Here is a 13,521-nt window from a genome sequence, read left to right as displayed (position 1 = left end):
TTGTACCTTTGTGGAGCTGGTGGTGCTGTATCTGTTACATTGTCATGTCTATTTATACCACTCTATTCTTCCTCTCCTGCCAGAATGCAGGAGAGAACCAGGGATGATCAAAAATGAGAAGGACCAAAAAAGGTTTAAAAGACCTCTTTCTAAGGATAGGTTTGGGTGCTCTCTGGGCTTTTTGGCTCAGCTTTGAAATGATAGGCTTTGCTGGTGGATGGATGGATGGATGGATGGATGGATGGATGGATGGATGGATGGATGGATGAATAGATTTAGACCTAAGAAAGGAGTTTCCTCCTATCTCTGCCTAAAAATAATTTGATTTCTGGGAGCCATACTTTTCTGTGTGCTGTATTGTGGCTTAGTGGTTGTTCAAACCAGGATCCCACATTTGAACTTCTATGAGTTTCATTACCATTATCCCCAAAAGAGATCCCTAGGTTTTCTATAACAACCTCTTACAGTTGTTTTCATAGTAGTTTTCATACTGTCAGAAAAATCTATTTCCTTATATTTTTTTCCCTGATTTTATTAATATTTATTGGCTATATTTTGAAAACCAGGAAATTATTTGCCACCTTAAAATAGAAACCAGAAAGTATGCCCCAAACTGCAGTGTGTTGCTGAGAAAATTTCAGACCACCTCTGAACTACTTATCTGGGAATGATCACAGAACCAGTAAATTAATGTATACTCAGTAGTGATACAGACACATTACAGCACTATGCCTGCATTCACAACCATAGGAATTCACTGGACCTGAATTTTCTGAGGTCATGAATAGACAGAAAAATCACAATAACTAGTGATGCTGAGCACTGGGATGGATTGCCTGTGGAACTTATAGAGGCCTCCATACACACTAAGAAAATACAGCTGAGATATGTTTAATATAGCTCACATATGTCTCAGATAAAGGTCTTTCTTACAAAGGCAGAAATGTAGAGTAGATGACATCTTGAGTTTTTTTCTAAGACAAGTATCTCTGCTTTCATTCATTCATTCATTCATTCATTCATTCATTCATTCATTCATCCATTCATTCATCCATCCATCCATCCACTTTTCTTTTGTGGGATCTACAGATGGTCCTTCAAACCATATTTGATTTAATCCTTTGGAACAGTCATCAGAGCTGAAGACCTGTTTTGCTCTATGGCATGTCTTGTCCTTCCAGCATGCAAAATACAGGACGCACCATGAAAACAGTACAGGACTTGCAATCTCATTCAGGAAGTGTCTATTCAAAAATGAAGAGAATTTTAGTTTTAATCTGCAAATTACCTGTGGGTCTTTCTCTTGCAAGGAAATGTTTCAACATACTTGTTTTGAATAAGTGTGGTAAATTTCCATAATTCCTGGAAAACTGTTTGTCTTGCTATTGCCTCTACTTGTCTGCATATTTTCAGAGTATGAATCACATAAACAACATTGTACCATACTAGAGGTACATTCATTATCTTTTCTTGGAAAAACTTTGAGTAAATAGAATTTATTGCAGTTAAGATTTTTCACCGTATCCAGTTTTATTTCTCCCTTTTATCCCTACATATGCAAACTTCCTTCATCTTTTGCCCACTTCCTCATTTCTGACATGCTGTTCTTTTTTCTATGACTAGTGATTTTTCTCCATTGCTTCTTGTATTTTGATGTCATAGTTATAATTTTTCATAATTGCTGTTACCATTATAGTGTGATGCATCATGCTTAGTTTTGATAAGTAATATATGTTCTTTGGGGTTTTCCCTCCTCATTTGCAACATATTATATTTATATATGATACAACAGAATAATTTTTAGAGCATGGTCAGATCTGTGTTACCATTCAGTCTGCCTTTGTAGCCTATTTTCCCTTCCACTTAGAGGTGAAAAATCACATACAGTTTTCAAGCAAATGTATGGCATAGGTGGTTTTCAGTAAGTGCTATCATTTAAAATGAGGCATAGTGTAAAGCAACATATGAAAGTAGTGAACACTGATAGATTTACTTAGTTGTTGTAAAATTAGTAGGATCCTGCTTCTTTAGAAACCCTTCTCTTGGACCTCTGCCTCCATTAATTGCTCTGCGCTAAGTTTAGCAACTACAGTACAAGGAGGATACATTATAAAAAGGTAAAAGTGTCTATGCAAAAATTAAGAGAGTTTTAGTTTTAATTTGCAAATTACCTGTAGGTCTTTCTCTTGCAAGTAAATGTTTCAACGTAGTTGCTTTGAATAAGTGTGGTAAATTTCAATAATTTCTGCATATTTTCAGAGATTATGAGTCATATAAACAACATTGTAGATTGTACATTGTGATTATTCCACAGTTTTTTCTCCCTTCTCCATACCCCCACAAAATTATTATTTACCCCATTAAATTATGATGAATAAAAATTTTGAGAAATAGGCATATGTAATGACATTTCAAATCATCAATTCATATTGGATATGATTTTTTTCTCTTTAAATTTTCCAGATTTATATATAATTAGCTTCTCTATCAATTACCTCAAACTACAAATGTTTCAGCTAAAATGCACACGAGATATTCTCAGTAGGGTGTCTCTACACAATAAATCTTGAATTTTTAAAATTACTCATGTACTCGCACAGCTAATTATTTTAGGGAAAGGTGATTTTGGCTTTTCTTGTTCTTGATAGGAGAGCAAAGGCATATATGTAGGGATAGAACCCTGGTATAGGGTTTCTGATGCAGGATTCAGACTCTCAGACATCATCATAATAATGCAAATATGAATAGCCAGGAAACAGTTCTCTCTCAAAAATTTTCAATAATACAGCTAAAAAATTTTCATATATTAATATTTCCCTCATTTTGTTGTGGCTAGAATGTTTTTGTAACTCAAGTAAGCACTTTTAGAGCCAATCAGGCTCTATATAATTAGCATTGTCTTTAATAGAAGCAATTCCTGATGCTGAGGCACCAGGCAGGAATGCAGAAGCCTCCCAGGACAGTCATCTGAGACTACTATGGCTTCTACCATGTCCTGAGTGGCCTTACATCCTTACACAACATAACAAGCTAAGGCTAAAATAAAAACAAAGTCAGCGTTAAAAGTTACTTCTCACCTGGAAGTGGTATAATCAGGGGTAGTTCCATAATTATTTAGATTTGAGATTTTCTTATTTTTAAGGAGAAGAGGGAGAATCATCATTTTAATTGAAGCTGCAAAACCCAGAAACGTGCTCCTGTGTTGGAGTCTCAACCCTGAAATGTGGCCTCCAAAGTCTTGAAATTGTTATAAGAAATTTTTGCCAAGTGTGCTATGTTTTTCTAAATTTTACTATGAGTTTGTGATCCATGATGGCAGGGTTAGAAAATTCTTTTTTGTTTTTAAGTTCCTGCACCTCCAACATTTCAGGGTAGTGTCTAGAACATTCACCCATTTTGTGATGCTGCTGTGTTCCTGTGGTTCCAGGTTATTAAATACAGATTCAGTGGAGATCAGGAGAAAGCATTGGAGACTTGTCAGGGCAGTATGAGAAACCTGCATACTCAGCAAGGTGCTGCATCAGGAAAGGCAATGGAAAGAGTTAAGCACCCAGTTAATCTGATTTCCACTCTCTAGAGCTCACAGACCTGAGCTACGAGTGAAATTTTTTCTTTGTGGAAACTCACTTCCACAAAGAAGATGTTCTCTTGTGGAGCAGCTGCTGAGAGCTACTCTTCCAAAGTTTCAGTTTCTGATCACTGCTTAGAATAAAAGGCAAGTAGGAAACAGATCTCCCATGTGAATGTTGAAAGTACTCAAAAAACTCAGCTTACAATTTTCACTCAGACCAGCATTCTTCTATTTCCCCTCTGCACACTCCCACTGCTTTGGTGGGAGGCCTGGGAAACCCTCTCATTGACCAGGCAGTGTGGCAAACAGGCAGCTCAGAACTGCTTCAGTTTAAGGAGGATGTTGAACCTGGTGGTCCCTTGAAACTTGAAAGCTGGAGTATAAAAGGCGGAGAATGCCCATATTCTGCATTCCTTTACTAATATTTACAGTTTGAAGGAGGCTTTGTTAGTTTTATTCTGTTACTATTAAATCTCCAGCTGCCTGCTATGCTGAGTGATATGGATGTGTCTCACTATGAGTGTATGCTACCCCTGACACGAGCTAGAGGTCATGCCAGTGTTCTGGTCACAAACTAAACCCCAAATTGCATGTATCCAGGGGTATTTCAGATCAGGAAAGGAGCTGTCTAATAGGCTTAAGTGCCTCTGGTGTTGTGTGTCAATTAATTGGGTATTATGGATCATGGTGTTGAGCTGAGATCACCACAGTTTGCTAAAATTATATTTCAAGTACCTGAGCCCTCTTTTAGACTGGCTGACTTAATCTTTTTGAAAATGGCTGAAAACTTTTGCTTTATTTCACTACCCACTAATGCAAAATCCTCACGGAGAAATTACCTTACTTGGGAATTACGTGACTCTTTTCTCATGGGCAAAGCTGATGTTTGCATAGGTGTGTTGGGTTTGGAAATCTTTGGTAGCTGAGCTGGGGTGGATTCTGTAAGAAGCTGACAGCCAGCTCCAAGACAGACCCACCACTGGCCAAGGTTGAGACCATCAGTGATGGAGTTATCTTCTGGGATATCAGCTGTCTGTTATCCCCTGATGGAGGAAATGGATGCCTTAAGGAGATTGGGACCCCGTGGGAAGCCTATGGTGGAGCAGGCTCCTGGCAGGACCTGTGGCCTGTGGAGAGAGGAGCCACACTGCAGCAGGTTTGCTGGCAGGATTTGTCACCCTGGGGGGGACCTGCCCTGGAGCAGTCTGTTCCTGAAAGGCTGCACCTTGTGGGAGGGATCCACTCTGCAAAAGTTCATGAAGAACTTCAGCCCATGGAAGGAATCACTGTGAAGAAGTTTGTGAAGGTCTGTCTCCTGTGGGAGGGACCCCTTGCTGGAGCAGGGGAAGGAGGAATAGTATAAGGAGTCCTCTCCCTGAGAAGGAAGGAGTGGCAGAGACGATGATGATGTGATGTGTGATGAACTGACTGAGCCCTCCTTCCTTGTTCCCCTGAACTGCAGAGGGGGAGAAGGTGGACAAGAGTGAAGCTGAGTCTGTAAAGAAGGGATGGGTGGGAAGAAGGTGCTTTAAGGTTTGTTCTTTATTTTCTCATTAACTTACTCTGATTTTAATTTGGAATAAATTAAACTAATTTCCCCAATCTGAGTCTATTTTGCCTATGATGGCAATTGTTGGGAGATCTCTCCTTGTCCTTATCTTGAACCAGGAGCCTTTAGTTACATTTCCTATTCCCTGTCCAGTGGTGGAAGGGGGTGACAGAGGCACCTGGCATCCATCAGGGGCAACTCACCACAACAGGTGAAATAATGCATCCCTACTTGCATCAGATTCAGAGTTCATTTGAATCAGTGGAATGTGTCTCACCCAACCAAAGTCCATCACAATTTATAAATGTGAGCAGTGTGGCATTTTTCATTTATAAATTTCACAGTGTACAGCTGAGCACTGACTGCTGCTCCTGGGACTGACTCTAGACATATATTAAAAGAATAGTTGCCTAGAGCAAAACAATGAGGGCTTTGCTGTGTATGCCAGAGCACTGGAAAACAAGGCCTGCAGTGTGTCTCTTTTTGCTGAGCAATAGTGTTAGGATATATGAGAAGATGGTAACAAGAATAGAAAAGTATCTTCAGGCAAAAATAAAAATACATATTTCCAAATGAAATAATTACTGTCTCCAGCAGCAGGAGGAGCAATTCTGTCCTGGAGAGTATGTTCTTATAACATTTACTTGAATTCTTGCTATATTTTTATTTTGTCTCTGTTCTTTTCTATGACAATCTTATGGCCCACTGATTCCAGTCACCTCTGAGGCTGCTAGTCTCAGTTCTGTCAGAGTTGCTGAGGGAGCTTTTTTCTCGTAGCCTGTTTTGTGCTACAAAAATCATTATAACATCCTAACCTCAAAGCACATGGTTCACTGGAGGGCTTGTAGAATCTGTGTCCTCCAGTTTTTCCAGAAATGACCAAAATAATTGCTGACTTCATCTGGTGCTGGTGACAGTACTGCTTCTAGCAGGAAGCTGGACTTGGTGCCTTCCACCCTACATTTCTTGGATTCCATTTTATCATTCCCTGTATGAAATTTCCAGTAAGTAATTGAAATAATTAATGTTGTGTCAGAGTGTCCCTGTCTCATTGTTATACTAGAAGTGCTGATTTGGTAGATTAGTTCTCCTTTCATGTAGCTGAGTGGTCTGAAATTTTGGACAGTCTGTGCATGGGATGGTGCTGATTTATACCAGCTGATGGTATGGCAGTCAAAGTACATTTTAATTTTACTGAGTCTATTGTTCACTATTCTGTTTTGTTAACAACTTGTAGAAAACATGACATCAGAATGATTGACAATTTTTTTTTTTTGTTCTTTTAATGTCTAAAAGAAAGAAGTTAACGCATACTGTTGCTTCAAGAAAATTCTGCTTCTAGTCCTGGAGCTGAAGCATACAATAGAGCACGCAGCTTTTATTTTAGGCAGTCATAGCTCCCTTTGGTCCAATAAATTTAAAACCAAGTAGTTTATATGTAGGTCCTTTTATGTATCTCAGTATTACTTTTAAATAAAATTAATTAAAAAAAAAAGAAGCAGGGAATATTCTTCCCAGTTGAGAGATCTCAAAGCAATATTGTTTTGTCTGGCCATTTACTTGTAGGAGAAATGTGTGTCACTGCCAAAAGTTTTGAGAAATTACTGTGCTAACTCTTCCAGTTGTTCTGCTCTGTGAGAAGGATTCAGCCATGTACCCACTGCGAGGGCCAGAAGATATTATGTGCCACGTGCAGTACTGATAACATATGGAACAGTGCAGTAAAAATATAGGATCAGGGTTCCTCTGCATCAGTCAGTGGAGGAGGAAATGCATACTGCCTGGAAAACAGAAATCTCTGCTATACTTGACTAACAGCAGGTAAACAGAAGGATGAAAATATAAGGGGGCTGAAGGTCTTAGTCATGTGCTCCTGCACTCCTGAAGTGCTGCTAAGCTGTGATGGAGGTGTTGGCCCTGTGATAAGGAGCAGATTGTGGAAGACAGGGTCTGTACCTTTGCATTTACATGTGAAATGGAAGGCAGTGCAATGACAGCTGGTAAACAGTCTCTGCTTGAGATCCCTGTGAGGTCTTACTGGAGAGTGTCCAATAATCTTCAGTAAACACAATCATGTCTTGCCTGTTTGTTCCTGGCTGTTTCACTGATCAGCTCAGAGCCCATCAGCAGAGCCTGAACACAGCCAGATGTTCCTTGCCCTGCCAGACTCAGGCCAGCTCTCATCCAAAATGTGCATGACCTCGTTAGCACTGTGCTGAGCCTGAGCTTCATATCCCACCTCTCAGCAGCAATTATTCTTTCAGATTCATCACTGCACTAATGTGATGGGATGTTTTTCATTCCACTTGGAACACACAGGGAAATGACCTGGAGCTGGATAATGTGTAGACATAACTCAGATGTTTTGTTTTTAGCATTCTGTAAAACAATCCAGCAGCATCCAGGTGTTTTTGTAGTTTAAAGTAGTCCAAAATAATGCTTTGCCATAAGTTTGGGTGCCTGTTTCTTTTCTGCATGAATTACAGTACAAATGTTTCCATCTATGCTTAGCTAATCCCACTGCACACTACTCACATGTATCAGATCACCACATTGTCAGTAAAAGCTGAAGAGCAACCTCGTAGTTTGGCAAAAATTGAAAACTGTCATTAGTAACATAGTTTTACCTTGGCAATGAGAATAATTACATGTGATGCCAAAACACATACAGATGCTCCTTTACAGAAAAGGTCTTTTAAGGGCACTGTATCAGCTGTACTAACTACAAATTTTTAACTGTTCTAAATTTTCATATTAAGTATATTAATCATTGCAATTTCTCTGGTTCTTGGTAAATATAACCACAATTTAATTCACTTGCCAAGTATATTTTGGAGGTCTATTATTTTTCCTTTTCACTCACTTCCAATTTTTTGTGTAAGTACTTGACCATGATATAGTTAAGTCTTATTTCAGTGGGACAGGAATCACTATGTTATCACTATGCTTTATTTTACTATAAAGAATTCTGTTTCTCTACATTTGGTAAGATAAATACAGCAGTGAGCTTTCTAAGAACATAATGAGAAAAGTTCTGTGAGGTTCCAGTCCCCATCAGCATCAATGATATGTAAATTGCAAAAGCATTATGACCTTTATCTATGAAAATAGCTCTGGATAAAGCTAAAACATACTCAGTTATTTCCCTCCATAAAGTAATCCCTAGATAGTTTCTGGGCCTGAATATCTCTGTGAAAGGAATTACAGTGATTTGTTGATGCTCTGTGGAGCTTTTGAGCTCTGAATCCTCTCTGTTTCCATCCAAAGTTCTTAAATGGTGGAGATGCATAAAACTTTGACAGTGGCTGTCCACTGCCCAAAGAACCTTTCCTTATGGAGGTGATTGGGATCACACTGGCATGCCAAGTTTTTTACTAGAGGCCATGAGAAATCACTGAGAACTCTAATGGACCAGCATCTGTGGGCTCCTCTCTCTGTGAGCTGAATGGGTGGACAGCTGCAGAAAGGAAAGCTGCTGTTGGATTGTTCACACAGCAGGGGTAAGTAGCTCCCCCTCTGTGGTGGAGGATATGGCATGGCTGTGGTGTTCCCAACTGAGACAAAGATTAGTATGACTTTATAAGGCACAAAATGAGCCCCAGTGTCTTCACAGCTACGGATCGTTCTGGTCACTCAATTTGGACAGATACATTGAAGTAGAAGTTGCTGAGAAGGGTGGTGGTTATACGTAAAGTCTGGTTTATTAGAGAGGAGTAAAAGAGCATGGCTTTTACAGTCTCACAAAAAAAGCTTCGAAAAGGTATATTACTGCTTGAAGATAAATGAATGTAAATTCCAGGGTGGAAAACATCCCTTTAAGTGAAAAGAGAAGGAGTAATCAGAAATCAGTAGAAGCTAACCATTATTGTGTTCATGTAAGAAATTAAAAGGTTTGATGCTAGTAGACAACAGATCTTCTGGAATAGCCCTGGCTCTCACAGCAGTGCACATGAAAGCCTGAGTGATTTTAAAATGATGCTTCAGCAGTTTTTAAAAGGGATTAGATTATATGGTACCTGTGGGATAAAGGGAAACATTAGAATATGGTCATGTTCCTTTCTCTCTGCCTTCTCTGACAACTGAACTTAAGATAGAAATGTAGCTAATAGCTTTGCCAGTGAGCACCACTCAAAAGGGAGGATTCTGCATTCACTGACTCATGTAGGTGTCTTAATGAATGAATGGTAAATGGCTGTCAACCTGGTCCCAAGCAAAGAATATATTTTAAGGAATTTTCAGGCTTCTTATAGAGTTGTGGAAGAGATACCACCAGCTCTGCTATGAATGAGGTTCAACAGAACTAACAGACTGTGAACCCAAATTTTCCTCAGACTCTTTCCTGCATGACAGAACATCCAGGGAGGAATTTCCACAATTCTGCTCTTGATTTAATGCCTGAAGATATGAGAGGAAATGGGAAGCAGATTTGATCTTTGTTTCTTTTTCTTGGCAATTTTAATTCATGAAAACACTCTCTGTACTCCTAATCCAAGTCTTCCTCTGCTGATCTCACTCTCTTCTCTACAGCCATTAGAACAATGGGATATTACAATTGTCTTAGATTGGGGAGAAGTTGCTGTGCTAGCTAAAAAGTTGGCACCACGTCTTCTATTCAGAATGCTGCATGCTGGTGGTGCCTGTTCAGATAACCTCTATCTATAGTTGAGAAATACCACAAATGGGGAAAACCCCAGAGAAATAGGAAAACCCCTAACTGTTTGTGCATTGTGTAAGTATATTTTACTTAGGCTCTTTGCCAAAGAAGATATGAATCAAAAATTCTCCCTGTATAGGTGTAAAATGTACTATCATGTTCAGGATCTTATTTTTGCATAAAAGATGCCCTTGGCATTTGTAAAAGGGGAAGAAAATTTCCATTCCTGTTTTAGTGTGTTATGTTTTTCTATTGCACTCATCACTGAAAATTCCTGAAAACAAAAGATATAGAAAGTGAGAGAGGAACTTGGTTAATTCATTTGAGTTATTCTTTCAGAAAAATGGTCTCTTTGGACTGTTTTGCAAAGTGATTGTAAAAGAAAATGCCACCCCCACCCACTTGGTATTGTACAATAAAAATAAACACTTCTCAAAAAAATAAGAAATTGGGCTATGACAAAATGTTGCTGTAACTGGGAAGTGTTTGTGCAAATATTTGATTATTTATATAAACCTTCCCAACAACTCCTCACCCAGGACACAACCAAGTGCCCAAGGATGACAAAACATCTTACCAGATCAAAAGTCACAGAAGCATGTTTCTTTATTTCCTGTGGAAAAGTCAAGAAAATAAATGTAAGGGTTCAGATGATAGGATTCCTCTATGCAATAGTGAAAACCAGTAATTAATTAGGACTTAGGTATAAGTGAATTTTTTTATCATGCCATAGCCGACAGAAGTGGATGTTTTGTTTTTCCCCCTGCAATATATGTAATTTAATTATTTTACATTCAGTTTTCATTTTTCAGGTTTCACAACAGGGGGATGACCTCCTCTAATTAAAAGGCTGAATCCTCTGATTTTTGTGAGATTTTTTATTGTTCAATTCATTGTGGTCTTGATTTTTTTAAATGTATTTTTTGCACTAAGGTTATAACCAGAAAGAATGGTTAGAGAAGTTAAAGATGCTGTTCTAAGAAATTTTGACTGGCAATTAGGAACTATGTCAAGCCACCTAACCAAAATATTTTCAACAGTCTGGCTGCAAAATGGGAAGTTAAAAACATGGAAGTAATTTGCTGAATGATCAGCCTCATGAGAGATTAATTTCTCCCAGTAAATAATGACTGAGAAATTAGTTGATCCAGCAGTTCCTTACAGAAATAATAAATAACAAGTATTTCTATGATACAGCAGAAATTAGGTTTTATCAGTTACCATTTTCAGTTTTTCATGGGGATTTGAGGAAATTATAAAACCTTTGAAATAGAAGTATCCCAGTTTTAGAACAACTATGTAAAGAAGTTTGGTATGCTTTATAGAATCATGAAATGGTTTGGGCTGGAAGGGAACTTTAAAGGTCACCTAGTCCCCTGTGGTGAGCAGGGATAGCTCCAGCTGGGTCAGGGAACTCTGAGCCCCATCCAACCTGGCCTTGAATATTTCCACCACCCTCACTGTAAAACATTTTCTTACTTACATCTGATCTAAATCAACCCTCTTTTAATTTAAAACCATTATGCCTTGTCTGTTGCAACAGGCCCTAATTTGAGTGTCAATGTATTATGCTGTAGAAGCAGCCAAACCGATATCTTTAAAAATGTCACAAAACATTTTTCTAATCTTTAGTCTAGGACAGTATATGACCACAATGGTCTTATTATAAAATGTGGTTTAAAATACCACCTTTATGCATTTGCACTTTTTTTGAGTCATAGTATCAAATTGCCAACAGTAGAAGATGACAACTTATGTCCAAAAGTGATTGTTAAAAAATAGGACTGCCAAAAGGACAGAAGAATGGGAACTGATACAGGTTAGACAGTGGTCACTGGTTTTCCAAAGGCCTCCTTTAAGAAGGCACTTATTTAGCTCAAATGAAAAGCTGCCATGAAGGACAGGACACACTTCTCAGGTACCCCAGGCAGCTGCCACAGGGGACAGAATATGCTGCCATTTCTCACCTGCAGCAATAATATGGTTTTGCTCCACAGCTTTATTTCTGTGGAGCACAGGATACCCTGTGGATGAAAGCCTCCTGGAAAACCAAGCAAGAGTTATGCTTGCCCAGGCTGTAGCCTCCTTTCAATTGTTGTGTTTGAATTCAAGAGCTTTTAAATGTCCACCAGAAGACTTTTGCTGTCTCTAAAGCTCACAGGTTGCTGGCTTGTTGACAAGATCCTAAAATGTTTTAAAAGGACTGAGAGCTGCCAGCCCATTTGAGAGCAGAGGAGAGAAGGTGCTGCCTGCTATTTTTGTGGGTGTGACAAAAGTATCTCTGTCAACAGGACACTGCTTTTAAAGGGAAGAACATAGGAACATATATTCTGTATGGAAAAGAATACTGGTATAAGGGCTATGCCAGAACAGCAGCAAACAGTGTTTGCTGGCTAAGGAATAGCCTTTCTTTATAATGTCATACTTAGCAGTCAAAGTAAGATTTGTTATTTTTGTACTGTACAAAATTTTAGTGTGTGGTTAAATTTTTTTTTTTTTTTTTTTTTTTTTTTTTTTTTTTTACTGGGAGAATGGATGTAGTCTGTCTGAAAGATAGCTGGAAGCTTGTTAAAATCTCAATGCCAGGTTCACTTTGCCTCTTACAAAGACACTTTCTCTAGAACACAATAAGTACTGTGGCTGAGTAATTTTATTTTCAGTGTTTAAGCCAGATGTCTGAAATAAAAAGTCCTCTTTCTAGACTTCCTTTGCAATTGCCATAGTGCTTCCTTTCTAGTACGATCTTCTAAAAATCACATATGTTTAATAATGTTTTAGATATCTTCTGTTATAAAATCATTTGGTTTCTTTGCTCTGGTGTGAACAAATCCATTTTAGAGTTTTATGAAGTCTTGGTCAGTAGGAATGGGAAGTAATGCATGACCTCTTGGTCACTAGGAATGGCAGTACCTCATAAAATTATGTCTTTATTTGATGGAACTCTTATACTTGTTAAAACAGTTTCATTCACTGTGGAAATACATGAAAATAAGGATAATGCTGATCTTGTGTTCCCATACGTATTGGGCTGTCATATGCAGCACTGATGTGTTTTTTCCACTGTATTGGAAAATAATTTTTTTAACCTTTAAAATTATTTCAGTTGTGAACTATGAATATGTTTACCTGTTTAAGGTATGTTTACTTGTGTTCAATGATTGAGCAATATTTGTTTTTATTATTACCTCAGCTTTTAAAATATTTTGTTTCTGTTTGCAGGGGATTCACTGTAAAAGCAAACCTTCTGGTGAGTATACGTCATTCACATTTTTGCTGGGTTTTTTTAAAGGTAATTTATTAAAGATATTAAATCCACTATCATAGTGACATCAGATCACTGTCATGACAGGGTATTTACCGCCAGTTCTTTAATAAAAAACATTGGAAATTGGTAGGTTTTGATAAATATTAGGCTAATAATGCCAACTGCTTTATAGTTTTCCTTACCATAGTGAAGGAAAGAGAGTTTGCTAAGTAATTTTACATGTTTTTATTGCTTCTACTCATTATTGATATTGCCTATAGTAATAACACAGGGTCTTGAATGACCTGAGCTCTGAAGCCTCCATCAGTCACTCCTCCAGAGCACACAGTCATCTGCAGGGAAGTACGAGGCTGCTGCCTGGCAAACTGCCCACTGAGAGGAGAGTCACAGTCCTGCCTGAGAGGACAGTCATGACCCCTGCTGAAAGGACTGTCACTGTCCCCACTCAGAGGACAGTCAGGCTCCCCTGAGAGGGCCATCCT

The 13,521-nt window shown here is 38.5% G+C and overlaps 1 protein-coding gene across 5 annotated transcripts in view; it reads left to right on the top strand.

Annotated features, from left to right (window-relative positions):
• Positions 1–13,521, top strand: part of IL17REL (interleukin 17 receptor E like) — a 54,478-nt gene that overhangs the window by 5,081 nt on the left and 35,876 nt on the right. For 4 of the 5 annotated variants that reach the window (XR_014952034.1, XR_014952033.1, XM_085569301.1 and 1 more), the window contains exon 2: positions 12,994–13,021. Coding sequence is in view for 2 of the 5 variants with exons in the window: in XM_085569301.1 (XP_085425427.1) it covers positions 12,994–13,021 (28 nt within the window). In the remaining 3 variants the exon portion in view is untranslated. Of the gene's footprint in view, positions 1–6,261; positions 8,621–12,993; positions 13,022–13,521 lie in introns of those variants that run through there. The other variant, XM_085569302.1, reaches the window with a different exon arrangement.

This window comes from Lonchura striata, chromosome 1A, assembly GCF_050655825.1.
Source record: "Lonchura striata isolate lonStrDom1 chromosome 1A, ASM5065582v1, whole genome shotgun sequence".
NCBI classification, from domain to species: domain Eukaryota; kingdom Metazoa; phylum Chordata; class Aves; order Passeriformes; family Estrildidae; genus Lonchura; species Lonchura striata.
Note: the sequence above shows the minus strand (reverse complement) of the source record. Positions and strands in the feature narration are given on the sequence as shown.